Source organism: Eleutherodactylus coqui, chromosome 13 (assembly GCF_035609145.1).
Source record: "Eleutherodactylus coqui strain aEleCoq1 chromosome 13, aEleCoq1.hap1, whole genome shotgun sequence".
In the NCBI taxonomy this organism is placed as follows: Eukaryota; Metazoa; Chordata; class Amphibia; order Anura; family Eleutherodactylidae; genus Eleutherodactylus; species Eleutherodactylus coqui.
In genome coordinates this window covers 128,994,103-129,021,567 of record NC_089849.1, presented here as the reverse complement: position 1 = coordinate 129,021,567, position 27,465 = coordinate 128,994,103, and the positions used below count along the sequence as shown (strand labels likewise).

Below are 27,465 nucleotides of genomic sequence, written 5' to 3'. Positions count from 1 at the left end.
TGCATCGGTGGATGGCTAATGGTTGTACGTAAAATATAATTTCCTGTTAGTAGACTTAACTTGGGGCATTTGGAATTTATGGAAATATATTAAATATGCAAAACCATCCAGTTGTTTCTTTTTTGCCCAATTTTTTAATGCGTTATAGTAATTCGCTAAATAACATCATTTGACTAAAATGAAGTTTGCTGGTGGGTTAATATTTAAATAGAAATAATCAGCATAGCAGATTTAGGAAAATACTACTGTACTGTCGTATGCTTTGTTATCAAATTCAATTTTAAATAATGGCAAATTGTATCATTTATTTTATACTTGATATGCATGGCGTTTTATCAATTGTGCATCGCTTATTCATGTATTAATGTATTGGTAGGGATTTCAGGGGGTTATACTGTTAGGGTTAGAGTTGGAGTTAGAAGGTGAGGGTGGGTTAGGGGTTTAGGGTTAGAGGGTGATAGTTAGGATTTGGGTTAGGCTTCGGGGGTTAGAGGGTTAAGAGTTAAGGTGTTAAGGGTTTAGTTAGAGGTGAGCGTGGGTTAGGGGGTTAGATGGTAAGGGTTAGAGTTAGAAGTTAGGGGTGAGGGTGGGTTGGGGTTAGGTTTAGAGTTAGGAGGTGAGGGTGGGTAGGGGGTTAGGGTTAAGGTTAGGGAGTGAGGGTGGGTTGGGGTTAGAGTTAGGAGGTTAGGGTGTTGGGGTTGAGGGCTTTCGTCTTCATATATATACTAGCTGATATACCCGGCTTCGCCCGAGTTAATTTGGTACTGGTGTTTATCTGGTGTTCACATGGAAAATCTTATGAAGTCGTGGTTACTTTAGAGATACTGAGGAAAAACATATGTTCACCATTTTGCATAGTTCTCTGCCTTACCCAGGAAACACCACGTGGTGGTAACCATGCGACGTTTCCTTTATATAAAATGACATCAGGAAGTGAGAGAATTACATTCCATACGTAAAATTTGGACGCTAATTCTTTTGCGCTTAGAATTGAACAATCGAGTTGGGACCCATTAACTTTTCCTATTTATGACATATTCAATGCTTATGGCAAATTTCATGTTTCTATGACACCAAGAAGTGAGAGAATTAGATTCCGTTCGTAAAATTTGGACGCTAGTTCTTTTGCGCATAAAATTGAATAATCGAGTTGGGACCCATTAACTTTTCCTATTTATGACATATTCAATGCTTATGGCAAATTTCATGTTTCTATGACACCGGGAAGTGAGAGATTTAGATTATGTACGTAAAATTTGGACGCTAATTCTTTTGCGCATAGAATTGAATAATCGAGTTGGGACCCATTAGCTTTTCCTATTTTGGAGACAATCTATGCTTCTGCCAAAATTCATGTTTCTATGACATCGGGAAGTTGGAGAACTTTTGGCGAGTCAGTCAGTGAGTGAGTCAGTGAGTCAGTCAGTCAGTGAGTCAGTCAGTCAGTGAGTGAGTGAGTCAGTGAGTGAGTCAGTCAGTAAGTCAGTCAGTGAGTCAGTGAGTCAGTCAGTGAGTCAGTGAGTCAGTCAGTGAGTGAGTCAGTCAGTCAGTCAGTCAGTCAGTCAGTCAGTCAGTCAGTCAGTCAGTCAGTCAGTCAGTGAGTCAGTCAGTGAGTCAGTGAGTCAGTGAGTCAGTCAGTCAGTGAGTCAGTCAGTCAGTCAGTCAGTCAGTCAGTCAGTCAGTCAGTCAGTCAGTGAGGGCTTTCGTCTTTATATATATAGATATCTGTTCAGTTCTTCCTCGTATAATGCCCATAAAACAAGAAGATGTTGACTTTGCTAAAAAATGAAGCTTCGCCTGCCCTAAAAAAATATATATATCCCTAAAATGATATATTTGGTCATGTGAGCCAAGGCACTGTACCAATATATGTTGGCGTCCAAGTAACACTTGCAAACTAACCAACCGATCATGATTTTCTTTTACTCATGTGGGAAATGTTAGCGTTGAGAAGCCCGTAGTCCACGGTCTAGAGGTCACGGGGCTTGGTGGTATTTGTCTTGGAGCTTGAACCCATCACAGTGAAATCCTAAACAACTATTTCTTTTCTACTTTTTCTATCTCACATATCGACCTTTTTATTCCAAGCTCTTCCCCAAGAAGCACCACACTAGAGCCGGCCCCTCAGTGAAGCATCTGAAGGGGAGCACCATTTGAGTCTACTATGAGGGTCATCGGGAGAAATGTTTTAACAGTCAGCGGCTTTTTGGCTCTGTGCACCTTTTGATGTTTCATGAGATTCCCCTTCCCGGGAAAGCATCGGCCACATTCTAGGCAGACAAAGGGCTTTTCCCCCGTGTGGATCCTCTGGTGTATAATTAACGTGCTCTTCCGGGTAAAGCGTTTCCCACAAGCCGGACATGAGTATGGTTTCTCTCCTGTGTGACTTCTGATGTGATTCGAAAGGTTTGACTTGTTGGAGAAGTATTTCCCACATTCCAGACACTTGAGTTTCTCTATTCTGTGAATAGTTTGATGATAGGCAAGATCGGACTTGGAAGTAAAACCCTTTGAACACTCCGTGCACCTAAAGGACACCCTTTTGCCCGGGATATTTCTTTCTCCCAAGGATACGAGTTCTTCCTTGATGTAAGTAGATGGACATTGTTGTGTAAGAGCTATCGGCATAGATATATGTGCGCCTGTGGGACTTCCCCCTTCATATATGTCTGGTTCCTCCTTAATATGAGGATAGGGGTGTTGTTTTAGAGGATTTGTAGGTGTATACATATTGGGGTTTGCAAGATCTCCTTCCTCACAGGAAATGGGCTCCTCCTTAATATGAGTCGATGCGCAGTGTGCCTTATTTGCAGGTATATACAATGTGTTGACTGTGGTACTTTCTACTTCCTGCAGGGTATATTCTACTTTTATATGAGGAGTTGGACTGTGTGTTGTATGAGATGTATTCCCCGCACTCTCCTCCACTTCACGAGGGGTACGGTCCACTTTCTGGTGGGGAGGTGGATTGTGTGGGCTATGCTCTCTGAATACACAAGGGTACATGATAGTTTCTCCATCAGGAGGGGTAAGTTCCTTAACATGAGTAGACGGCCAGTTCTGCCCCCCTTCTGCGGGTCGATACATGACGGCGTCTGGTAGAACATTTTCTTCAGATGGAACAAATGGCGCCATATCCTGTGTAGACGGATACGGCTGTATATGACCCCCGTGGGAATAAGCACACGGCTTCCTGAGGTCTCCATCCCTCCAGACCAGTTCCTCCTTAATAAATGGAGACAGATGTGAAGAAGTGGCCTTCGCTTCTGAGAGATATTTTGTATCATGGGAGTTTGGCGCTTTTAGTCTATTTTTCACTGGTTCGGTTACTTTAAGGCTTGTAGCTTTTTGGAGGCCACTATTAGAAGTTAGATTTAAGCTGGCACAGTTTGAACAAGAAGAGTTTGGGAAAGGTTTCCTCTCACGACTTGGAAGACCTGTAAAATAAAAGTTACAGTCTCTATTATTTTCCTGTATATGATACAGCAGACGGTGAGCGCGGCTTCACACGGGCGAGCGCCATGGCGGGCCAAGAAACTCAGACGGATACTGCGCTTGTAAAACTGCAATTCTTGATGCGAGCATAATGCACTTTGGCTTAAAAAAAAAGCATTGCATCTATGTGTAATGATATTGGGGGAGAGGGGAACCCCGGCCTTAGGTGCCGGCTCAACCTCCACGTCTCCCATCAGACATGTATGACATGTACTGGGGAATTCCAAAAGGAGCAGATTTGGGGATTTCATTACAAACAAACTCCAATAGACACAATCCTCCCCTCACCGGGAAGAGGAAGGTTCACAGGATTTTAGAACATACCGGTAAGTTCCACTTCCTACCACACGGCAGCGCTGGGCGCCTCGTTTACCACTTTCTGGTTCCTCAGCTGCGACCAAGTACAACAGATGTTCTGCGTCTCTCTGGGATTCGCTTGTTTTTGGAATCCCCTCCAGAAGTCACGTTGTACCTGAACAATGGATTCCCAGGTAGCAAACTGAAGTAGACAGAATGCTTTCTCCGGCAGGGGCGCCATCATCCAACAGGAAACAGCGCTGCCGGGTGGCAGAAAGTGGAACTTATCGGAAGGTCATAAAGAACCTTGAACCTTCCTCTGGTCAGCGATGTGCGGATTGTGTCTATCGGAGTTAGTTTGGAAGTAAATCCCCAAATCTGCTCCTTCTTTTCGTATACCCCTGTACTCTTGATATGCCTTGAAAGTCCATCATGGAAGTACGTCTACGTTTTACTGCAGTTCTTGGGATTAGTTCAATATGGCAATTTGGCCTTCGGTCCAGGACAGCTTGTCTCCAGATTAAAACCACCGGACTGACCTCGCATGAAGAGAAGCCATTATGTCATCAATAACTCAACTGGCCAGTCCCCATATCCCTTCCACCTATATGTTCTCGCTAGTGATGAGTGAGCATATTCGCTAAGGACAATTACTCGAGTGAGCATTGCTCTTAGCGAGTACCTGCCCACTCGGAAGAAAAGGTTCGGGTGCCGGCGGGAGAGAGCAGGGGGGAATGGAGGGGAGATCCCTCTCTCCCTCTTTTCCCCCCGCTCACTCCCACAACTCACCTGTCACCCGCGCTGGCACATGAACCTTTTCTTCCGAGCGGGCAGGTGCTCGCTAAGGGCAATGCTCACTCGAGTAATTGTCCTTAGTGAGTATGCTCGCTCATCTCTAGTTCTCACCTGTTAAAATGTCCTGGTAGAGACCCTTGTGTCCTTGCAGGTACTCCCACTCCTCCGTGGTGAAGAAGACGGCCACATCCTGACACCTTATAGGAACCTGATACACAATACACAGTCATCAGCCAGGTAGATTATCACTTGGTGTTAACTGGAGAGATGTCCTGAAATGATTGGGATTCTAATGAGAGATGTCATGTCCTCCACCACGGCCCCGAACCCAAAGCAGGCTGCATGCTCCCCATTGTCCGCACACGCTTGATGATGGTATTTGTGCCTCTTTCATTCTATCTATAGGTGGAGAGGTCAAAACCTAAAGGCGCTATGTGGTTTCAAATTAAAAGGTTTTACCAGCTGGGCATGGGTTAAAATAAAGCATACACACTTGGTCACCTGCCGGGACACCGCTAACCAGCTCCACTGCCCTGTCTCCATCCTCCTCCGCTGGAAGTCAGGCCACCACTGTGACTAATCAGAGGCTGAAGTGTCCCCTTCCGAACTCCTGGCATCAGCGCTCATATCCCAGGTGCCATGATGCTCGGAGTTCAGGAGGGAGATGCTGTGGCCTCCAATTATCAGCTGCAGTCCCCTGCCTTCCAGCAGCGGGGTGCGGTGCCTTCCAGCAGCGGGGTGCGGTGCCTTTCATCCTACATTGTAACACCCCAGCATGTAGGATGGAGCCAGGAAGAAGCCGCAGGTGGAGATGTCAGGCGGAGGCCTCTTTGGTGTCCGTCTCACTTAGTTTCCATCCCTGTCAGTCTTTGAAGCCGGATACAAAAGTCCATGAGGTGAGGACACGATCGCAGCCAGCGCAACTAGTAAAACATGGATATTAGGGCACAACGTACGGAACACGAACATATCCTGCAAGATGATCTTAGCCTGAGAGATCCGAGGATTACGTACAGACGTGCCATGAAATAACAGCCCCAAATCCTCAACGCTCGGAGAGCGATAGGGTCCATGACATACACGTCTCGTCAATGTCGCAGTCACCAAGCATTACATCTCCGGAGCATGTGACCAAATAAATGGGAATTTCCTGCCCATCGCTCATCAGTGGATTCCATTACACTAGTCTTCATGCGTTTACAATTGGCGCAGGTTTAAAACCCAGAACAAGAAAGGAGCGTCTGACTGGAGTTTGCCAAAATTGATGTTGAAAAGCCACGCTCTTTTGAGGAGAACGCTTGGATATTTGGGAAAAATTGTGTTTTTTGGTAAACCAGACCATCTATGTATTCACAGTGTATAAATGTCAGATGCCTTCCCTACCATGGGAGATGGAGGGCGCTCACGGAGGTTTGAGGGTTACTTTGGGCCAGATCTTTAGAATGTCCCGGCGGTCTCACCTCTCCCGTCAGCAGCTCAATGATCCTGCTGGTGAGCTCTAGGATCTTCTGTTGGTTGTTTCTCTCCTGTATCAGCGAGTGGGCCGGGGGGCCGGCGATGGGGCTCAGGGGCTTCTTCACAAGAGAATAATCCTGCATGTCCAAAGACAAAAAATGTAATAATAACTATGCAAAGACAATCGGTCAAAATCCATGTATGGAGTTCGAGACCTGAGCCCATCTATCTGGTAGCCCCTTACTCTTCCCTCATTAATTAATAATTATGGGCCCTTTAGTTAGATAAATAGGTATACAAAAAAGACATGTCCACCCTTTGTGCCCCCACACAGCAATAATGTCCACCCTTTGTGCCCCCACACACTAGTAATGTCCACCCTTTGTGCCCCCACACACTAGTAATGTCCACCCTTTGTGCCCCCACACACTAGTAATGTCCACCCTTTGTGCCCCCACACACCAATAATGTCCACCCTTTGTGCCCCCACACACTAGTAATGTCCACCCTTTGTGCCCCCACACACCACTAATGTCCACCCTTTGTGCCCCCACGCACCACTAATGTCCACCCTTTGTGCCCCCACACACCACTAATGTCCACCCTTTGTGCCCCCACACAGCAATAATGTCCACCCTTTGTGCCCCCACACAGCAATAATGTCCACCCTTTGTGCCCCCACACACTACTAATGTCCACCCTTTGTGCCCCCACACACCAATAATGTCCACCCTTTGTTCCCCCACACACCAGTAATGTCCACTCTTTGTGCCCCCACACACTACTCATGTCCACCCTTTGTGCCCCCACACACCAATAATGTCCACCCTTTGTGCCCCCACACACTACTAATGTCCGCCCTTTGTGCCCCCACACACTAGTAATGTCCACCCTTTGTGCCCCCACACAGCAATAATGTCCACCCTTTGTGCCCCCACACACTACTAATGTCCACCCTTTGTGCCCCCACACACCAATAATGTCCACCCTTTGTGCCCCCACACACTAGTAATGTCCACCCTTTGTGCCCCCACACAGCAATAATGTCCACCCTTTGTGCCCCCACACACTACTAATGTCCACCCTTTGTGCCCCCACACACCAATAATGTCCACCCTTTGTGCCCCCACACACCAATAATGTCCACCCTTTGTGCCCCCACACACCAATAATGTCCACCCTTTGTGCCCCCACACACTACTTATGTCCACCCTTTGTGCCCCCACACACCACTAATGTCCACCCTTTGTGCCCCCACACAGCAATAATGTCCACCCTTTGTGCCCCCACACAGCAATAATGTCCACCCTTTGTGCCCCCACACACTACTAATGTCCACCCTTTGTGCCCCCACACACCAATAATGTCCACCCTTTGTTCCCCCACACACCAGTAATGTCCACTCTTTGTGCCCCCACACACTACTCATGTCCACCCTTTGTGCCCCCACACACCAATAATGTCCACCCTTTGTGCCCCCACACACTACTAATGTCCGCCCTTTGTGCCCCCACACACTAGTAATGTCCACCCTTTGTGCCCCCACACAGCAATAATGTCCACCCTTTGTGCCCCCACACACTACTAATGTCCACCCTTTGTGCCCCCACACACCAATAATGTCCACCCTTTGTGCCCCCACACACTAGTAATGTCCACCCTTTGTGCCCCCACACACTACTCATGTCCACCCTTTGTGCCCCCACACACCAATAATGTCCACCCTTTGTGCCCCCACACACCAGTAATGTCCACCCTTTGTGCCCCCACACACCAGTAATGTCCACCCTTTGTGCCCCCACACACTACTAATGTCCGCCCTTTGTGCCCCCACACAGCAATAATGTCCACCCTTTGTGCCCCCACACACTACTAATGTCCACCCTTTGTGCCCCCACACACCAATAATGTCCACCCTTTGTGCCCCCACACACTAGTAATGTCCACCCTTTGTGCCCCCACACACTACTCATGTCCACCCTTTGTGCCCCCACACACCAATAATGTCCACCCTTTGTGCCCCCACACACCAGTAATGTCCACCCTTTGTGCCCCCACACACCAGTAATGTCCACCCTTTGTGCCCCCACACACTACTAATGTCCACCCTTTGTGCCCCCACACACTAGTAATGTCCGCCCTTTGTGCCCCCACACACTAGTAATGTCCACCCTTTGTGCCCCCACACACTACTAATGTCCACCCTTTGTGCCCCCACACACTAGTAATGTCCACCCTTTGTGCCCCCACACACCAATAATGTCCACCCTTTGTGCCCCCACACACTAGTAATGTCCACCCTTTGTGCCCCCACACACCAATAATGTCCACCCTTTGTGCCCCCACACACCAGTAATGTCCACCCTTTGTGCCCCCACACACTACTAATGTCCACCCTTTGTGCCCCCACACACTAGTAATGTCCGCCCTTTGTGCCCCCACACACTAGTAATGTCCACCCTTTGTGCCCCCACACACTACTAATGTCCACCCTTTGTGCCCCCACACACTAGTAATGTCCACCCTTTGTGCCCCCACACACCAATAATGTCCACCCTTTGTGCCCCCACACTAGTAATGTCCACCCTTTGTGCCCCCACACACCAATAATGTCCACCCTTTGTGCCCCCACACACTACTAATGTCCACCCTTTGTGCCCCCACACACCAATAATGTCCACCCTTTGTGCCCCCACACACTACTAATGTCCACCCTTTGTGCCCCCACACACTACTAACGTCCACCCTTTGTGCCCCCACACACTACTAATGTCCACCCTTTGTGCCCCCACACACCAATAATGTCCACCCTTTGTGCCCCCACACACTAGTAATGTCCACCCTTTGTGCCCCCACAAACTAGTAATGTCCGCCCTTTGTGCCCCCACACACTAGTAATGTCCACCCATTGTGCCCCACACACTACTAATGTCCACCCTTTGTGCCCCCACACACTAGTAATGTCCACCCTTTGTGCCCCCACACAGCAATAATGTCCACCCTTTGTGCCCCCACACACCAATAATGTCCACCCTTTGTGCCCCCACACACTACTAATGTCCACCCATTGTGCCCCCACACACTAGTAATGTCCACCCATTGTGCCCCCACACACTAGTAATGTCCACCCATTGTGCCCCCACACACCAATAATGTCCACCCTTTGTGCCCCCACACACTACTAATGTCCACCCTTTGTGCCCCCAAACACTAGTAATGTCCACCCTTTGTGCCCCCACACACTAGTAATGTCCACCCTTTGTGCCCCCACACACTAGTAATGTCCGCCCTTTGTGCCCCCACACACTAGTAATGTCCGCCCTTTGTGCCCCCACACACTAGTAATGTCCGCCCTTTGTGCCCCCACACACTAGTAATGTCAGACATCCTAGGAGGGGCGCGCTCCTTCAGACGCCCTAGGAGGGCTCGCTCCTTCAGACGCCCTAGGAGGGCTCGCTCCTTCAGACGCCCTAGGAGGGCTCGCTCCTTCAGACGCCCTAGGAGGGCTCGCTCCTTCAGACGCCCTAGGAGGGGCGCGCTCCTTCAGACGCCCTAGGAGGGGCGCGCTCCTTCAGACGCCCTAGGAGGGGCGCGCTCCTTCAGACGCCCTAGGAGGGGCGCGCTCCTTCAGACGCCCTAGGAGGGGCGCGCTCCTTCAGACGCCCTAGGAGGGGCGCGCTCCTTCAGACGCCCTAGGAGGGCTCGCTCCTTCAGTCGCCCTAGGAGGGCTCGCTCCTTCAGACGCCCTAGGAGGGCTCGCTCCTTCAGACGCCCTAGGAGGGGTGCGCTCCTTCAGACGCCCTAGGAGGGCTCGCTCCTTCACACGCCCTAGGAGGGCTCGCTCCTTCACACGCCCTAGGAGGGCTCGCTCCTTCACACGCCCTAGGAGGGCTCGCTCCTTCAGACGCCCTAGGAGGGCTCGCTCCTTCAGACGCCCTAGGAGGGCTCGCTCCTTCAGACGCCCTAGGAGGGCTCGCTCCTTCAGACAGCCTAGGGGGGGCCTCGCTCCTTCAGACAGCCTATGGGGGGCCTCGCTCCTTCAGACGCCCTAGGAGGGCTCACTCCTTCAGACGCCCTAGGAGGGCTCGCTCCTTCAGACGCCCTAGGAGGGCTCGCTCCTTCAGACAGCCTAGGGGGGACCTCGCTCCTTCAGACGCCCTAGGAGGGCTCGCTCCTTCAGACGCCCTAGGAGGGCTCGCTCCTTCAGACAGCCTAGGGGGGGCCTCGCTCCTTCAGACAGCCTATGGGGGGCCTCGCTCCTTCAGACGCCCTAGGAGGGCTCACTCCTTCAGACGCCCTAGGAGGGCTCACTCCTTCAGACGCCCTAGGAGGGCTCACTCCTTCAGACGCCCTAGGAGGGCTCGCTCCTTCAGACGCCCTAGGAGGGCTCGCTCCTTCAGACGCCCTAGGAGGGCTCGCTCCTTCAGACAGCCTAGGGGGGACCTCGCTCCTTCAGACGCCCTAGGAGGGCTCGCTCCTTCGGCGGCTCCTAAGCTCTTTCCCTGGAATGACAGATATCCTGCTAAGTGAAAAGGTTTTGATGTTTTATACCCTTTTCCACAGGATTTAATCCAGAAGTGGTCTGTTTCACCTATGGTGGACCCGTCGATTACCGATTCAAGCATACCACCATTCCGGTTTAGTCAATGTATCACAGCACACGCTTCACCTTATTCTGTAAGGAAGGATAACAATACATAGATGGTGCACGCTCAGCACGATCCTGGATCCCGGACCAAGAGTATGTCAATCCCACGAAGAAGAGAAGAGCAGCACTCCAGGGAATAAAATCACTTAAGTACCTTTATTCTGCCCATGAAACACAAACAACGTTTCGACCCTGCTTCTCAGAACTTGACAAAGACCCTTGGAAGCAGGGTCGAAACGTTGTTTGTGTTTCATGGGCAGAACAAAGATACTTATGTGATTTTATTCCCTGGAGTGCTGCTCTTCTCTTCTTCGTGGGATTACCATTCCGGTTTAGGGTGGCGCGTCATTCACTGACCCGCCTGATAGGAGGATGGGATCCCTCTACAAGGCGAGTTTTGAATCCGTGGGTTCTACTCTGCGACCGATGTTCGCAGCAACATGAATATGTCAGAATATTGTCGCATGGGCCAAACAGCTTCGAGAGATCCCCCTGCGGAAGCGCTTATCACGCAACTAGAGGTAGGTGGCGGGTTCACCTGTGAGGCCATCCTAGATGCCGCGTGACTGTTAGGTCGTCACATCCTCTGACTGAAGGCATGGGATGCAGACACCGCTTCTAAGAAAAGGCTAAATAATCTTCCCTTCCGGGGCTTCCACTTGTTTGGAGACAAGCTGAACGAGATTATTGCAGAGGGTATTGGGGGGCAAAAGCACTCAGTTATCTCAAAACAGGCCAAACCGTACTAGGCCCACACCAAAAGGCAACACGTCCTTCCGTAGCTCTAGTTCGCAATCAGCAGACAGTGCTGCAGGAGCAATGGAGGCGTCCCTCCTACAAACCGCGCCCTGCGTGGCAGCAGTGTCCTTGCCCCGCAAAGCCCTCTTCCGCTAAGCCCTCCGGAAGGTCGTCCGCCACCGATCCTGGTGGTAGGGGGTCGGTTGGCAAGGTTTCAGTCCATGTGGCTCCAGTTTGTGCCAGACGCCTGGGTTTGGGAGATCGTCACCTCCGGTTATGCCATTGGGTTCCTCAGCACTCCACCAGATTGTTTTCACATCTCCCGTTCTCAGATATCGCGCCAGGGCCAGAAAGCTCCTGGAAGCCATCGACCATCTATAGGTGCAGCAGGCCATAGCGCCAGTCCCACCATGCAAACGCTTTACAGGGTTCTACTCAAACCTGGTCATCGTGCCAAAGGGTGGCTCGGTTTGTCCGTATTGGACCTCAAGCGAACTGGTACATGCAGGTGCGGCATTTTCGTGTGCAGTCCATCCGCTCGGGCATGGCGTCCCTGGACCACCACGAATTCCTGTCAGCCATCGACATCCAGGATGCGTATCTACATGTTCCCATTCGGCAAGCGCATCAACAGTTCCTGTGGTTTGTAATTCAAGGCAGGCATTGCCAGTTCCGGGCTCGCCCTTCTGGGTGGCTACGGCTCCCTGGGTGTTTACCAAAGTACTGGCAGCCATAATGGAGCTCCTTCACTCCAGGGGAATCATAGCCATACCCTATCTGGACGGTATCCTTAAAAGGGTCGGTCGTGGACGGCCCGCCTGGAGAGCTTGCACATCTCCTTACCCACTCCGGAACAGTTCGGCTGTAAGGTAATCTATGCCAAGTCATCGCTCGTTCCCTCACAATGTCTGGAGTTCCTGGGGATGACCCTGTACACTGTGCAGGCAGGCATGTCTCTACCAGTCGCAAAGCGTCAGGAGCTTCAGTGTCAGGTTCTGAGCCTTCGCCAATGGCGCTCCATTTCCATCCGGCATGCAATGAGAGTCTTGGGCCTCATGGTGGCGTAGTTTCCAACCATATCCTTCACGCAGTTTCACTCGCAGGATCTGCAGCAAAGCCTGTTTTCTCCTTTGAAGAAGGACCCAATGACCCGAGACCAGTGGATCAGTCTTCTGGAGTCGCTCCGCTGCTCCCTAGAGTGGTGGGTATCATCTCCTATCATACTCCAGGGTCAGTCGTACCTCTTCCTCCACTGAAGGGTGGTCACCACCCACAGCAGCCTATCACAGGGAACACTCCCTCCTCACGTGACCCACAGCCTGTCGTCCGCTGCGGAAGCGTGTCTCACGATAAATGTCCTGGAGCCTTGGGCAATTTACCTATCGTTTTTTAAATTTGCGCCTCGATTACTAGGCCACCCACTCCGGGTCCAGACGGACTACACAACAGCACTGTCACAGTGTTCAGCAATGAAGGGACTCCCCGTGGGGGTGAAGGAATCCGCTGCCACTGCTGTTACACCAGTGGCAATGGATAACGGTCATCGCCCATTTATTTCAATGGGGCCCGAGCAGCTCTCACGCGTCACATGGCATGTGTCGGAGACAAATTTAAATTTCTTCTCCCGAACGCATGCCTGACGACGGAGTCAGGCAAGTGCTGAGTAAGCAGTAAAAACCCCAGAAGATTTCAGATGACAGCTCAGTGCTCTGCACATTTCAGCACTAGAGCTGTCCACAGAAATCTTTCAGGGTTTAACTGCATGGTCAGTGCAGCAAGCCCCGGAGATTCTCTGGGCGTGCCACTAAAGGGGTTAAGGGACAAGTGCAGACACGTACCATCTTGTTCCAGAGACCACTGGCTACTCTTCTATCATTCCCTGTTTGTGCTTCCCGAGGGAGCACGTCATGGTCAAGCTGCCTCCAAGGGCATGATTTTGTGCTGGATTCGTTCAGTGTTGGCTGAGGCCTATCGGGCCAAGGGCCAGACTCCCGAGTGACTGCTCATCATGGGGCGTCTGCCACGCAGGTGTGTAAGGCAAGCACATGGTCCTTTAGGCACACCTTCACCAACCTCTATAGGCTGCATGTGGCGGTATGGGCCTCGGCCACAAGGTTCTACAATCAGCTGTGGTGTGACAGCGGCCGCGTGTTATAATGCCCACCCAAGGGGACGGCTCGTGTACGGCTGCATCCTGTATCCCCCATATTCCCCACAAGAAAATGCCAGTTTTTACTTACCGTAAAATCCCTTTCTTGACCAGGATATGGGGGATACTGCACCCCCTTTAATGTGTTACCAGGTTATGTGGCTCCGTGTTGGGGCCCTCAGGCTCAGATCTCACAGGATGTTACTGGTATTGTGCTGTTGTACCATCTTATTGGATTTCAGGTCTTTCCCGGGTTTGGTTGTGCTTCTCTGCTAGGACTCCTACCACTGCTTGCTGACAAACTAGCCTTCCCCAGCAGGCAGGAGGTGTAGAGCTGACGGGAGGAGCCAACTTTTGTTCAGGCTTTATGTCGCCTCCTAGTGGCAGCTACTACCCACTGCATCCTGTATCCCCGATATCCTGGTCAAGAAAGGGATTTTACGGTAAGTCACCAGGCAGTCCAGAATCTGTCGGCCGGCATCTGATGCCTTCAGTTCTGGGCTTTATTTCTGTCAAATAGTGATAAAATATAAGGTTTATCCCACGAAACACCCAAAACTACATACAACGAGCTGAAAAATTAGAGGCTCCTTACAGGGGCACAAAAGGGGGAACATTAATACCGTATGGGGGCACAAAGGAGGCATTGGTGTGTAGAAAGTACAAAGGCGATTGCTAGTACAGTGCAGGGCCACAAAAGGGTAACATTGCTACTCTTTAGGCCTTAAATGGGGACATGACTACTTTATGGAAACATTGCTAGTGCGTGGGGGCACAAAGGGCGGACATTACTAGTGTGTGGGGGCACAAAGGGCGGACATTACTAGTGTGTGGGGGCACAATGGGTGGACATTACTAGTGTGTGGGGGCACAAAGGGCGGACATTACTAGTGTGTGGGGGCACAAAGGGCGGACATTACTAGTGTGTGGGGGCACAAAGGGTGGACATTACTAGTGTGTGGGGGCACAAAGGGTGGACATTACTAGTGTTTGGGGGCACAAAGGGCGGACATTACTAGTGTGTGGGGGCACAAAGGGTGGACATTACTAGTGTGTGGGGGCACAAAGGGTGGACATTACTAGTGTGTGGGGGCACAAAGGGCGGACATTACTAGTGTGTGGGGGCACAAAGGGCGGACATTACTAGTGTGTGGGGGCACAATGGGTGGACATTACTAGTGTGTGGGGGCACAAAGGGCGGACATTACTAGTGTGTGGGGGCACAAAGGGCGGACATTACTAGTGTGTGGGGGCACAAAGGGTGGACATTACTAGTGTGTGGGGGCACAAAGGGTGGACATTACTAGTGTTTGGGGGCACAAAGGGCGGACATTACTAGTGTGTGGGGGCACAAAGGGTGGACATTACTAGTGTGTGGGGGCACAAAGGGTGGACATTACTAGTGTGTGGGGGCACAAAGGGTGGACATTACTAGTGTGTGGGGGCACAAAGGGTGGACATTACTAGTGTGTGGGGGCACAAAGGGTGGACATTACTAGTGTGTGGGGGCACAATGGGTGGACATTACTAGTGTGTGGGGGCACAAAGGGTGGACATTACTAGTGTGTGGGGGCACAAAGGGTGGACATTACTAGTGTGTGGGGGCACAAAGGGTGGACATTACTAGTGTTTGGGGGCACAAAGGGCGGACATTACTAGTGTGTGGGGGCACAAAGGGCGGACATTACTAGTGTGTGGGGGCACAATGGGTGGACATTACTAGTGTGTGGGGGCACAAAGGGCGGACATTACTAGTGTGTGGGGGCACAAAGGGCGGACATTACTAGTGTGTGGGGGCACAAAGGGTGGACATTACTAGTGTGTGGGGGCACAAAGGGTGGACATTACTAGTGTTTGGGGGCACAAAGGGCGGACATTACTAGTGTGTGGGGGCACAAAGGGTGGACATTACTAGTGTGTGGGGGCACAAAGGGTGGACATTACTAGTGTGTGGGGGCACAAAGGGTGGACATTACTAGTGTGTGGGGGCACAAAGGGTGGACATTACTAGTGTGTGGGGGCACAAAGGGTGGACATTACTAGTGTGTGGGGGCACAATGGGTGGACATTACTAGTGTGTGGGGGCACAAAGGGTGGACATTACTAGTGTGTGGGGGCACAAAGGGTGGACATTACTAGTGTGTGGGGGCACAAAGGGTGGACATTACTAGTGTTTGGGGGCACAAAGGGCGGACATTACTAGTGTGTGGGGGCACAAAGGGTGGACATTACTAGTGTGTGGGGGCACAAAGGGTGGACATTACTAGTGTGTGGGGGCACAAAGGGTGGACATTACTAGTGTGTGGAGGCACAAAGGGTAGACATTACTAGTGTTTGGGGGCACAAAGGGTGGACATTACTAGTGTGTGGGGGCACAAAGGGTGGACATTACTAGTGTGTGGGGGCACAAAGGGTGGACATTACTAGTGTGTGGGGGCACAAAGGGTGGACATTACTAGTGTGTGGAGGCACAAAGGGTGGACATTACTAGTGTGTGGGGGCACAAAGGGCGGACATTACTAGTGTGTGGGGGCACAAAGGGCGGACATTACTAGTGTGTGGGGGCACAAAGGGCGGACATTACTAGTGTTTGGGGGCACAAAGGGTGGACATTACTAGTGTGTGGGGGCACAAAGGGCGGACATTACTAGTGTGTGGGGGCACAAAGGGTGGACATTACTAGTGTGTGGGGGTACAATGGGTGGACATTACTAGTGTGTGGGGGTACAATGGGTGGACATTACTAGTGTGTGGGGGCACAAACGGTAGACATTACTAGTGTGTGGGGGCACAAAGGGTGGACATTACTAGTGTTTGGGGGCACAAAGGGTGGACATTACTAGTGTTTGGGGGTACAATGGGTGGACATTACTAGTGTGTGGGGGCACAAACGGTAGACATTACTAGTGTGTGGGGGCACAAAGGGTGGACATTACTAGTGTTTGGGGGCACAAAGGGTGGACATTACTAGTGTTTGGGGGCACAAAGGGTGGACATTACTAGTGTTTGGGGGCTCAAAGGGTGGACATTACTAGTGTGTGGGGGCACAATGGGTGGACATTACTAGTGTGTGGGGGCACAAACGGTAGACATTACTAGTGTGTGGGGGCACAAACGGTAGACATTACTAGTGTGTGGGGGCACAAAGGGTGGACATTACTAGTGTTTGGGGGCACAAAGGGTGGACATTACTAGTGTTTGGGGGCTCAAAGGGTGGACATTACTAGTGCGCGGGGGCACAAAGGGCGGACATTACTAGTGTGTGGGGACACAATGGGTGGACATTACTAGTGTGTGCGGGCACAAAGGGTGGACATTACTAGTGTGTGGGGGCACAAAGGGTGGACATTACTAGTGTGCGGGGGCACAAACAGTAGACATTACTAGTGTGCGGGGGCACAAACAGTAGACATTACTAGTGTGCAGGGGCACAAACAGTAGACATTACTAGTGTGTGGGGGCACAAAGGATGGATATTACTAGTGTGTGGGGGCACAAAGGGTGGACATTACTAGTGTGTGGGGGCACAAACGGTAGACATTACTAGTGTGTGGGGGCACAAAGGGTGGACATTACTAGTGTTTGGGGGCACAAAGGGTGGACATTACTAGTGTTTGGGGGCACAAAGGGTGGACATTACTAGTGTGTGGGGGCACAATGGGTGGACATTACTAGTGTGTGGGGGCACAATGGGTGGACATTACTAGTGTGTGGGGGCACAAACAGTAGACATTACTAGTGTGTGGGGGCACAAAGGGTGGACATTACTAGTGTGTGGGGGCACAATGGGTGGACATTACTAGTGTGTGGGGGCACAAACAGTAGACATTACTAGTGTGTGGGGGCACAAACGGTAGACATTACTAGTGTGTGGGGGCACAAAGGGTAGACATTACTAGTGTTTGGGGGCACAAAGGGTGGACATTACTAGTGTTTGGGGGCACAAAGGGTGGACATTACTAGTGTGTGGGGGCACAATGGGTGGACATTACTAGTGTGTGGGGGCACAAACAGTAGACATTACTAGTGTGTGGGGGCACAAACGGTAGACATTACTAGTGTGTGGGGGCACAAAGGGTGGACATTACTAGTGTGTGGGGGCACAAAGGGTAGACATTACTAGTGACGACTGACCCTGGAGTATGATAGGAGATGATACCCACCACTCTAGGGAGCAGCGGAGCGACTCCAGAAGACTGATCCGCTGGTCCGGGGTCATTGGGTTCCTCTTCAAAGGAGAAAACAGGCTTTGCTGCAGATCCTGCGAGTGAAACTGCGTGAAGGATATGGTTGGAAACTACGCCACCATGAGGCCCAAGACTCTCATTGCATGCCGGATGGAAATGGAGCGCCGTTGGCGAAGGCTCAGAACCTGACACTGAAGCTCCTGACGCTTTGCGACTGGTAGAGACATGCCTGCCTGCACAGTGTACAGGGTCATCCCCAGGAACTCCAGACATTGTGAGGGAACGAGCGATGACTTGGCATAGATTACCTTACAGCCGAACTGTTCCGGAGTGGGTAAGGAGATGTGCAAGCTCTCCAGGCGGGCCGTCCGCGACCGACCCTTTTAAGGATACCGTCCAGATAGGGTATGGCTATGATTCCCCTGGAGTGAAGGAGCTCCATTATGGCTGCCAGTACTTTGGTAAACACCCAGGGAGCCGTAGCCACCCAGAAGGGCGAGCCCGGAACTGGCAATGCCTGCCTTGAATTACAAACCACAGGAACTGTTGATGCGCTTGCCGAATGGGAACATGTAGATACGCATCCTGGATGTCGATGGCTGACAGGAATTCGTGGTGGTCCAGGGACGCCATGCCCGAGCGGATGGACTCCACATGAAAATGCCGCACCTGCATGTACCAGTTCGCTTGAGGTCCAATACGGACAAACTGAGCCACCCTTTGGCACAATGACCAGGTTTGAGTAGAACCCTGTAAAGCGTTTGCATGGTGGGACTGGCACTATGGCCTGCTGCACCTATAGATGGTCGATGGCTTCCAGGAGCTTTCTGGCCCTGGCGCGATATCTGAGAATGGGAGATGTGAAAACAATCTGGTGGAGTGCTGAGGAACCCGATGGCATAACCGGAGGTGACGATCTCCCAAACCCAGGCGTCTGGCACAAACTGGAGCCACATGGACTGAAACCTTGCCAACCGACCCCCTACCGCCAGGATCGGTGGCAGATGACCTTCCGGAGGGCTTAGCGGAAGAGGGCTTTGCGGGGCAAGGACACTGCTGCCACGCAGGGCGCGGTTTGTAGGAGGGACGCCTCCATTGCTCCTGCAGCACTGTCTGCTGATTGCGAACTAGAGCTACGGAAGGACGTGTTGCCTTTTGGTGTGGACCTAGTACGGTTTGGCCTGTTTTGAGATAACTGAGTGCTTTTGCCCCCCAATACCCTCTGCAATAATCTCGTTCAGCTTGTCTCCAAACAAGTGGAAGCCCCGGAAGGGAAGATTATTTAGCCTTTTCTTAGAAGCGGTGTCTGCATCCCATGCCTTCAGTCAGAGGATGTGACGACCTAACAGTCACGCGGCATCTAGGATGGCCTCACAGGTGAACCCGCCACCTACCTCTAGTTGCGTGATAAGCGCTTCCGCAGGGGGATTGCGACAATATTGTGACATATTCATGTTGCTGCGAACATCGGTCGCAGAGTAGAACCCACGGATTCAAAACTCGCCTTGTAGAGGGATCCCATCCTCCTATCAGACGGGTCAGTGAATGATGCGCCACCCTAAACCGGAATGGTGGTATGCTTGGAGAAGCCGGTAATCGACGGGTCCACCGTAGGTGAAACAGACCACTTCTGGATTAAATCCTGTGGAAAAGGGTATAAAACATCAAAACCTTTTAACTTAGCAGGACGTCTGTCATTCCAGGGAAAGAGCTTAGGAGCCGCCGAAGGAGCGTGGCCCCCCTAGGCTGTCTGAAGGAGAGCGAGGCCCCCCTAGGCTGTCTGAAGGAGAGCGAGGCCCCCCCTAGGCTGTCTGAAGGAGAGCGAGGCCCCCCCTAGGCTGTCTGAAGGAGAGCGAGGCCCCCCCTAGGCTGTCTGAAGGAGCGCAGCCCCCCTAGGCTGTCTGAAGGAGCGAGGCCCCCCTAGGCTGTCTGAAGGAGCGAGGCCCTCCTAGGCTGTCTGAAGGAGCGAGGCCCCCCTAGGCTGTCTGAAGGAGCGAGGCCCTCCTGGGGCGTCTGAAGGAGCGAGGCCCCCCTAGGCTGTCTGAAGGAGCGAGCCTCCTGATCGGCAGAGGATCTCTCCTTAGTTATCCTTTATGGCGGTAATCAGGCTATCAAGTGTAGCCGCCATCTTGGATGAGACGATGCTGCCGCGGAGGGGTGCAGACTTTGCAGAGCGGGGTCACATGGCCGCAGGAGAACTGCTTCTGACAGCGTTCACACATAATAAGTGTGGAGACCCGGCATCGGCTCGGCTCCCTCAGACCTCAGTGACATGATGGGAGTATGAAGACTAGAAACAACAACCACTGGCTGAGAACAATAAGGCCTAATGGCAGCCTTACCCCCTGTAGACCAGCAGCTGGAGCCCCCTGAGAATGAGCCCGGCAGTCTAGCAGCACCAGGAGGTGAGCAGCAAGCAGCCCCAACCTTCCCCAACACTGGGCCACGCCCCCCGTGCAGGAAAGGGAGGGGCCTAAACGAGCCTGAGGCCAGGGGCTCAATTATTAGCAAGGCTGGAGGCCTCCAAGGGTTCCCCGCGCCGAAACAGAGCGTCCGAGGACTGGGGCAGGTAGGGCATGCCCCACAAGACGGCGGATGGGAGTCCTGAGCTGTGGTTGAGCTGATGCAATAGCAGCCAACAGTGAGACACACGGAGATGCGGAGGCTGTACCCCGGCACTACCCTGGGGGCTGACCCGGCTGTGAGCCCATGCAGCCTCCATACCCTCCTGCAGCTTCCACCTTGAGCGGGTGAATGGAGCCTGGCACTCCTGTGTAGGTCCCACTGTACGCAGCGACCAGGCTGTGCATCTTCCATGAATCAGGGTGCGGAGCAGCCTGCACGGTAGCCGGGGGCAGCTCGCCTGGACAGCAGTGCCACAATCATCTTCAGGAGTGGGGAGAACAAGTGAGCGACGAGGCCGGAAGGAAGGAAGGATAGGAAGACCTAAACCCACAAATCCTGTTTGTCTTCTCGCAGCCATGCGATGTCTGACCTCCTTGGACACAAAGCTAAAACTGAGCTTCCCCAGCAGGCAGGAAGGGGTAGAGCTGACAGGAGGAGTCAACGTTTGTGCAAGCTTTATGTCGCCTCCTAGTGGCAGCTACTACCCACTGCACGCTGTATCCCTGATATTCCTGACAGCTCCTCACTTACAGACTTCTCCAGAATGGTGGAAAATCCTAAACCCACAACAGATAGTTACTATTAGCAACAGTGTAACAAGAGATGATGTCACAACAGCACTGGAATTAAAGGGGTTGTCCTCAAAGTTATCCCCACCCACAGGATAGCAGATAACCTGCTGATTGGTACGGGACCAACTCCTGGCACCCCCACAGATCCTGAGAATGGGGGTCTGGTGTATCCAGGAATGAGGGTCTTACACTAAATTCATTGCAATGGGGCAATGGAGATAGCCAAGTTCAAGGTCTCAGCTATATCAGGTAATCCCAGTGAAATGAAGGGGCGGCATGCTCGGTCGCCTCACGTGGGGACCTTCAGGACCTCCATTCTCAGGATCAGTGGAGGTCTCAGTGGTTGGAGTCCCACCAATCGTAGGATCGGGGATGACTTAATGTTGCCACAAGCTCTTTAATGTTCCTTTTTGTGCCCCTGAAGAGTAACAATGTGTCCGTCTGTCCTCCTACCCAGTAGTAATACCCCCTCTTGTGCACCGCTCCCTCCACCATTATTACTGCTCCAGGCCCTCCTAGAATGAGGTTCTGCTGCCCCTGGCCGTACTCAGCGTGATGCAGTTATGAGTGCCGGAGAACGTATGGGACTGGTTCCACCCCTGGTCTCTACCAGGTGAGCTACCCGTAAAAGGCATGGCTACAGGGTAGACCAAGGGAAGCCCATTCATGGTTTGGAGTTCACCGGCTCCTTGGTAGGTCAGTCCAAGCCTGACTGTATGTGGGCATTGTGTGGCAGGCACTATTATGGGGTAAGTGCTGTTGTGCCGTTTACTGTGTGGAGCATTTCATTTCTGGAACCCGCATCCACCGAGGGAAGCTGCGGCCGTGTCGGCGGTCTAGAGAGCTCTAGATGCCATAGGGTGCTGGCCGGCACCACCTAATGCTGTTGATATTTTTGTGGCCCTAGAGAGTGGTATGTCCTGACAACGTGGCCCTGGGGCCCTTGTGTACCCCCCTCCAGATGGTCAGATGTAATAATTCCCAGTATGCCTCACCTCTCCCGTGAGCAGGTAGATGATCTCCAGCGTGAGGTTTAGCACTACGTCATCTAAGTCTTTCCCATGTTCGGCCGCTTTGCAGCTCTTGCAGAACGGTCTCCCTTTCCGCGGGTTCTGTGGAGCGTCTTCAGCGCTTCTCCTCTTCAGAAAGTCTTTGGTCTAGAAGTGGGAGATGAAGACAAGAGTGACGTCAGCATTGTCCGATGACATCACTGCCGATTCCGAGTAAAATCATAACTAAAACCCACAAAGTTAGGTTGTTTATCAACAATTAGAGTTGGTCAACATCAGTGAACGTTTCTGCACTAGAATAAAACTATGTCAACTTTCACCTGAGAGGTAGCAGAGAAGTAGTCCCTGCATCAGGTCTGACCAGAAGTAGTCCTTATACAAGCATCGAGCAGAAGCAGTCCCTGCACCAGTACCGAGCAGAAGCAATCCTGCACCAGTACCGAGCAGAAGCAGTCCCTGCACCAGTACCGAGCAGAAGCAGTCCCTGCACCACTACCGAGCAGAAGCAGTCCCTGCACCAGTACCGAGCAGAAGCAGTCCCTGCACCACTACCGAGCAGAAGCAATCCTGCACCAGTACCGAGCAGAAGCAGTCCCTGCACCAGTACCGAGCAGAAGCAGTCCCTGCACCAGTACCGAACAGAAGCAGTCCCTGCACCACTACAGAGCAGAAGCAGTCCCTGCACCACTACCGAGCAGGAGCAGTCCCTGCACCACTACCGAGCAGAAGCAGTCCCTGCACCAGTACCGAGCAGAAGCAGTCCCTGCACCAGTACCGAGCAGAAGCAGTCCCTGCACCAGTACCGAGCAGAAGCAGTCCCTGCACCAGTACCGAGCAGAAGCAGTCCCTGCACCAGTACCGAGCAGAAGCAGTCCCTGCACCAGTACTGAACAGAAGAGTCCCTGCACCAGTACCGAGCAGAAGCAGTCCCTGCACCAGTACCGAGCAGAAGCAGTCCCTGCACCAGTACCGGGCAGAAGCAGTCCCTGCACCAGTACCGAGCAGAAGCAGTCCCTGCACCACTACCGAGCAGAAACAGTCCCTGCACCAGTACCGAGCAGAAGCAGTCCCTGCACCAGTACCGAGCAGAAGCAGTCCCTGCACCAGTACTGAACAGAAGCAGTCCCTGCACCAGTACCGAGCAGAAGCAGTCCCTGCACCACTACCGAGCAGAAGCAGTCCCTGCACCACTACCGAGCAGAAGCAGTCCCTGCACCAGTACTGAACAGAAGCAGTCCCTGCACCAGTACCGAGCAGAAGCAGTCTCTGCACCAGTACCGAGCAGAAACAGTCCCTGCACCAGTACCGAGCAGAAGCAGTCCCTGCACCACTACCGAGCAGAAGCAGTCCCTGCACCAGTACCGAGCAGAAGCAGTCCCTGCACCAGTACCGAGCAGAAGCAGTCCCTGCACCACTACCGAGCAGAAGCAGTCCCTGCACCAGTACCGAGCAGAAGCAGTCCCTGCACCACTACCGAGCAGAAGCAGTCCCTGCACCACTACCGAGCAGAAGCAGTCCCTGCACCAGTACCGAGCAGAAGCAGTCCCTGCACCAGTACCGAGCAGAAGCAGTCCCTGCACCACTACCGAGCAGAAGCAGTCCCTGCACCAGTACCGAGCAGAAGCAGTCCCTGCACCAGTACTGAACAGAAGCAGTCCCTGCACCACTACCGAGCAGAAGCAGTCCCTGCACCACTACCGAGCAGAAGCAGTCCCTGCACCAGTACTGAACAGAAGCAGTCCCTGCACCAGTACCGAGCAGAAGCAGTCCCTGCACCAGTACCGAGCAGAAGCAGTCCCTGCACCAGTACCGAGCAGAAGCAGTCCCTGCACCAGTACCGAGCAGAAGCAGTCCCTGCACCAGTACCGAGCAGAAGCAGTCCCTGCACCACTACCGAGCAGAAGCAGTCCCTGCACCAGTACCGAGCAGAAGCAGTCCCTGCACCAGTACTGAACAGAAGCAGTCCCTGCACCAGTACCGAGCAGAAGCAGTCCCTGCACCACTACCGAGCAGAAGCAGTCCCTGCACCACTACCGAGCAGAAGCAGTCCCTGCACCAGTACTGAACAGAAGCAGTCCCTGCACCAGTAGCGGGCAGAAGCAGTCCCTGCACCAGTACCGAGCAGAGGCAGTCCCTGCACCAGTAGCGGCCAGAGGCAGTCCCTGCACCAGTACCGAGCAGAAGCAGTCCCTGCACCAGTATCGAGCAGAAGCAATCCTGCACCAGTACCGAGCTGAAGAGTCCCTGCACCACTACCGAGCAGAAGCAGTCCCTGCACCAGTACCGAGCAGAAGCAGTCCCTGCACCACTACCGAGCAGAAGCAGTCCCTGCACCAGTACCGAACAGAAGCAGTCCCTGCACCAGTACCGAGCAGAAGCAGTCCCTGCACCACTACCGAGCAGAAGCAGTCCCTGCACCAGTACCGAGCAGAAGCAGTCCCTGCACCAGTACTGAACAGAAGCAGTCCCTGCACCAGTAGCGGGCAGAAGCAGTCCCTGCACCAGTACCGAGCAGAAGCAGTCCCTGCACCAGTACCGAGCAGAAGCAGTCCCTGCACCAGTACCGAGCAGAAGCAGTCCCTGCACCAGTACCGAGCAGAAGCAGTCCCTGCACCACTACCGAGCAGAAGCAGTCCCTGCACCAGTACCGAACAGAAGCAGTCCCTGCACCAGTACCGAGCAGAAGCAGTCCCTGCACCACTACCGAGCAGAAGCAGTCCCTGCACCAGTACCGAACAGAAGCAGTTCCTGCACCAGTACCGAGCAGAAGCAGTCCCTGCACCAGTACCGAGCAGAAGCAGTCCCTGCACCAGTACCGAGCAGAAGCAGTCCCTGCACCAGTACTGAACAGAAGAGTCCCTGCACCAGTACCGAGCAGAAGCAGTCCCTGCACCAGTACCGAACAGAAGCAGTCCCTGCATCAGTACCGAGCTGAAGCAGTCCCTGCACCAGTACCGAACAGAAGAGTCCCTGCACCACTACCGAGCTGAAGCAGTCCCTGCACCACTACCGAGCAGAAGAGTCCCTGCACCACTACCGAGCAGAAGCAGTCCCTGCACCAGTACCGAGCAGAAGCAGTCCCTGCACCACTACCGAGCTGAAGCAGTCCCTGCACCAGTACTGAGCAGTAGCAGTCCCTGCACCACTACCGAGCAGAAGCAGTCCCTGCACCAGTACCGAGCAGAAGCAGTCCCTGCACCAGTACCGAACAGAAGCAGTTCCTGCACCAGTACCGAGCAGAAGCAGTCCCTGCACCAGTACCGAGCAGAAGCAGTCCCTGCACCAGTACCGAGCAGAAGCAGTCCCTGCACCAGTACTGAACAGAAGAGTCCCTGCACCAGTACCGAGCAGAAGCAGTCCCTGCACCAGTACCGAACAGAAGCAGTCCCTGCACCACTACCGAGCTGAAGCAGTCCCTGCACCACTACCGAGCAGAAGAGTCCCTGCACCACTACCGAGCAGAAGCAGTCCCTGCACCAGTACCGAGCAGAAGCAGTCCCTGCACCACTACCGAGCAGAAGCAGTCCCTGCACCAGTACTGAGCAGTAGCAGTCCCTGCACCAGTACCGAGCAGAAGCAGTCCCTGCATTAATACCAAGCAGAACCAGTCCTTGCACTAGTACTGAACAGAAGCAATCCCTGCACCAGTACCAAACAGAAACAGTCCCTGCACCAGTAGCGGGCAGAAGCAGTCCCTGCACCAGTAGCGGGCAGAAGCAGTCCCTGCACCAGTAGCGGGCAGAAGCAGTCCCTGCACCAGTAGCGGGCAGAAGCAGTCCCTGCACCAGTAGCGGGCAGAAGCAGTCCCTGCACCAGTAGCGGGCAGAAGCAGTCCCTGCACCAGTAGCGGGCAGAAGCAGTCCCTGCACCAGTAGCGGGCAGAAGCAGTCCCTGCACCAGTAGCGGGCAGAGGCAGTCCCTGCACCAGTAGCGGGCAGAAGCAGTCCCTGCACCAGTAGCGGGCAGAAGCAGTCCCTGCACCAGTACCGGCCAGAGGCGGTCCCTGCACCAGTAGCGGGCAGAGGCAGTCCCTGCACCAGTAGCGGGCAGAGGCAGTCCCTGCACCAGTAGCGGGCAGAAGCAGTCCCTGCACCAGTAGCGGGCAGAGGCAGTCCCTGCACCAGTAGCGGGCAGAGGCAGTCCCTGCACCAGTAGCGGGCAGAGGCAGTCCCTGCACCAGTAGCGGGCAGAGGCGGTCCCTGCACCAGTAGCGGCCAGAGGCGGTCCCTGCACCAGTAGCGGGCAGAGGCAGTCCCTGCACCAGTAGCGGGCAGAGGCGGTCCCTGCACCAGTAGCGGCCAGAGGCGGTCCCTGCACCAGTAGCGGGAAGAAGCAGTCCCTTAGAATGTTCACAGCTTATGTACCATAAATGACATCACAGAACTAGTATATACCTCCAAGATTAATAAGAATACATAATAGGCTGAAACTAAAATGATTACCATAAGTTACACCTCCTAAGGCGCTACTATAACATACAATGAGACCCTTATGAATTCAGTGAACAGGAATGCCAGGGGGGCAGTGTGGAGACTCTAATCTTGTCTGTCTACCCTGTAGGGTATAGAAGGCTTTCGTTTAACCCCTTCACTACTTATACTAGTACCATGCTGTATCTTTCTAGTCTACAATCCAATAAAAGAACAACTAACTGATACACTGATCTACCATTTTCTTAACAACAGCATTATGTACCAACGGTTCCATAACTTACCTCCATTATGTGGAAGCCGCATGTGATCACCATTAGTGAGATAAATCAGCAGGACTCAAGCGTTGCGCCATTATAACCGCGCTGCCCCTCTACAGTATCAGTAACATATACGTCTACGGCACAACGCGAACCGCCCCGTTGCGTCTGTACGGACCCACAACTTACCTGTCGGCTCGGGGGCTCGTGCCTAGGGCTCCAGTGGGCTTCCACCATGGGGGGCGTGAAGACGGTCGGCACGGCGTCCTTGTTCAGCACCTTCTTTTCTCCGCTCACCATGTAACACTGCTTGGTGAAATGCTCAGAGCAGATGCGATACGAGTCGTGCTTCTTGCCCTCCTGTATTTTTGTAGCCATCTCCTCTAGGTTCTCGAAGACTTGGCCCCCTCGCGCCAAAGAGATCAGCCAGCTTGTGATTCTGTCCAGAGTGGTGGGGAATCCGTGGAGGATGACGTTGGCGTAATTCTTCCTCATTCCGGCATAATTATGGCAGTAATCTACAATGCATTTTGGCATTTTTGATGTTTTCCTGGAAGAAGAGACATAAAACACGGTTAGCAAAGAGCGCTGCGACAGAGCTGTTGGTAGAGCGCGCTGCGATCGTTCACGGTATAGCGAGGCTCACTGTTCCTTCTGTATCGTCCCTCAGCAGCACCTGGAAGGGTTAACAATCGCTCTATCAGGACAGAAGAAGAACCAATACAATTTATTATATAAATAATTAATGACTCTAAGAGCTCTGTTAACCCACTCAAGTAGGCCTGCTATCACACCTGCGTTAGG

At 52.9% G+C, this 27,465-nt stretch overlaps 1 protein-coding gene across 1 annotated transcript in view; it reads right to left on the bottom strand.

Annotated features, from left to right (window-relative positions):
- Window positions 1-678: 678 nt before the first annotated feature.
- LOC136588325 (gastrula zinc finger protein XlCGF53.1-like) overlaps window positions 679-27,465 on the bottom strand; it is a 43,145-nt gene continuing 16,358 nt past the window's right edge. The window contains exons 2-6 of the mRNA XM_066587446.1: window positions 26,851-27,211; window positions 21,957-22,118; window positions 6,048-6,179; window positions 4,699-4,795; window positions 679-3,437 (exon numbers count right to left, since the gene is read on the bottom strand). Of these exons, the coding sequence (XP_066443543.1) occupies window positions 2,125-3,437; window positions 4,699-4,795; window positions 6,048-6,179; window positions 21,957-22,118; window positions 26,851-27,198 (2,052 nt within the window). The 5' untranslated portion in view covers window positions 27,199-27,211 and the 3' untranslated portion in view covers window positions 679-2,124. The remainder of the gene's footprint in view (window positions 3,438-4,698; window positions 4,796-6,047; window positions 6,180-21,956; window positions 22,119-26,850; window positions 27,212-27,465) is intronic.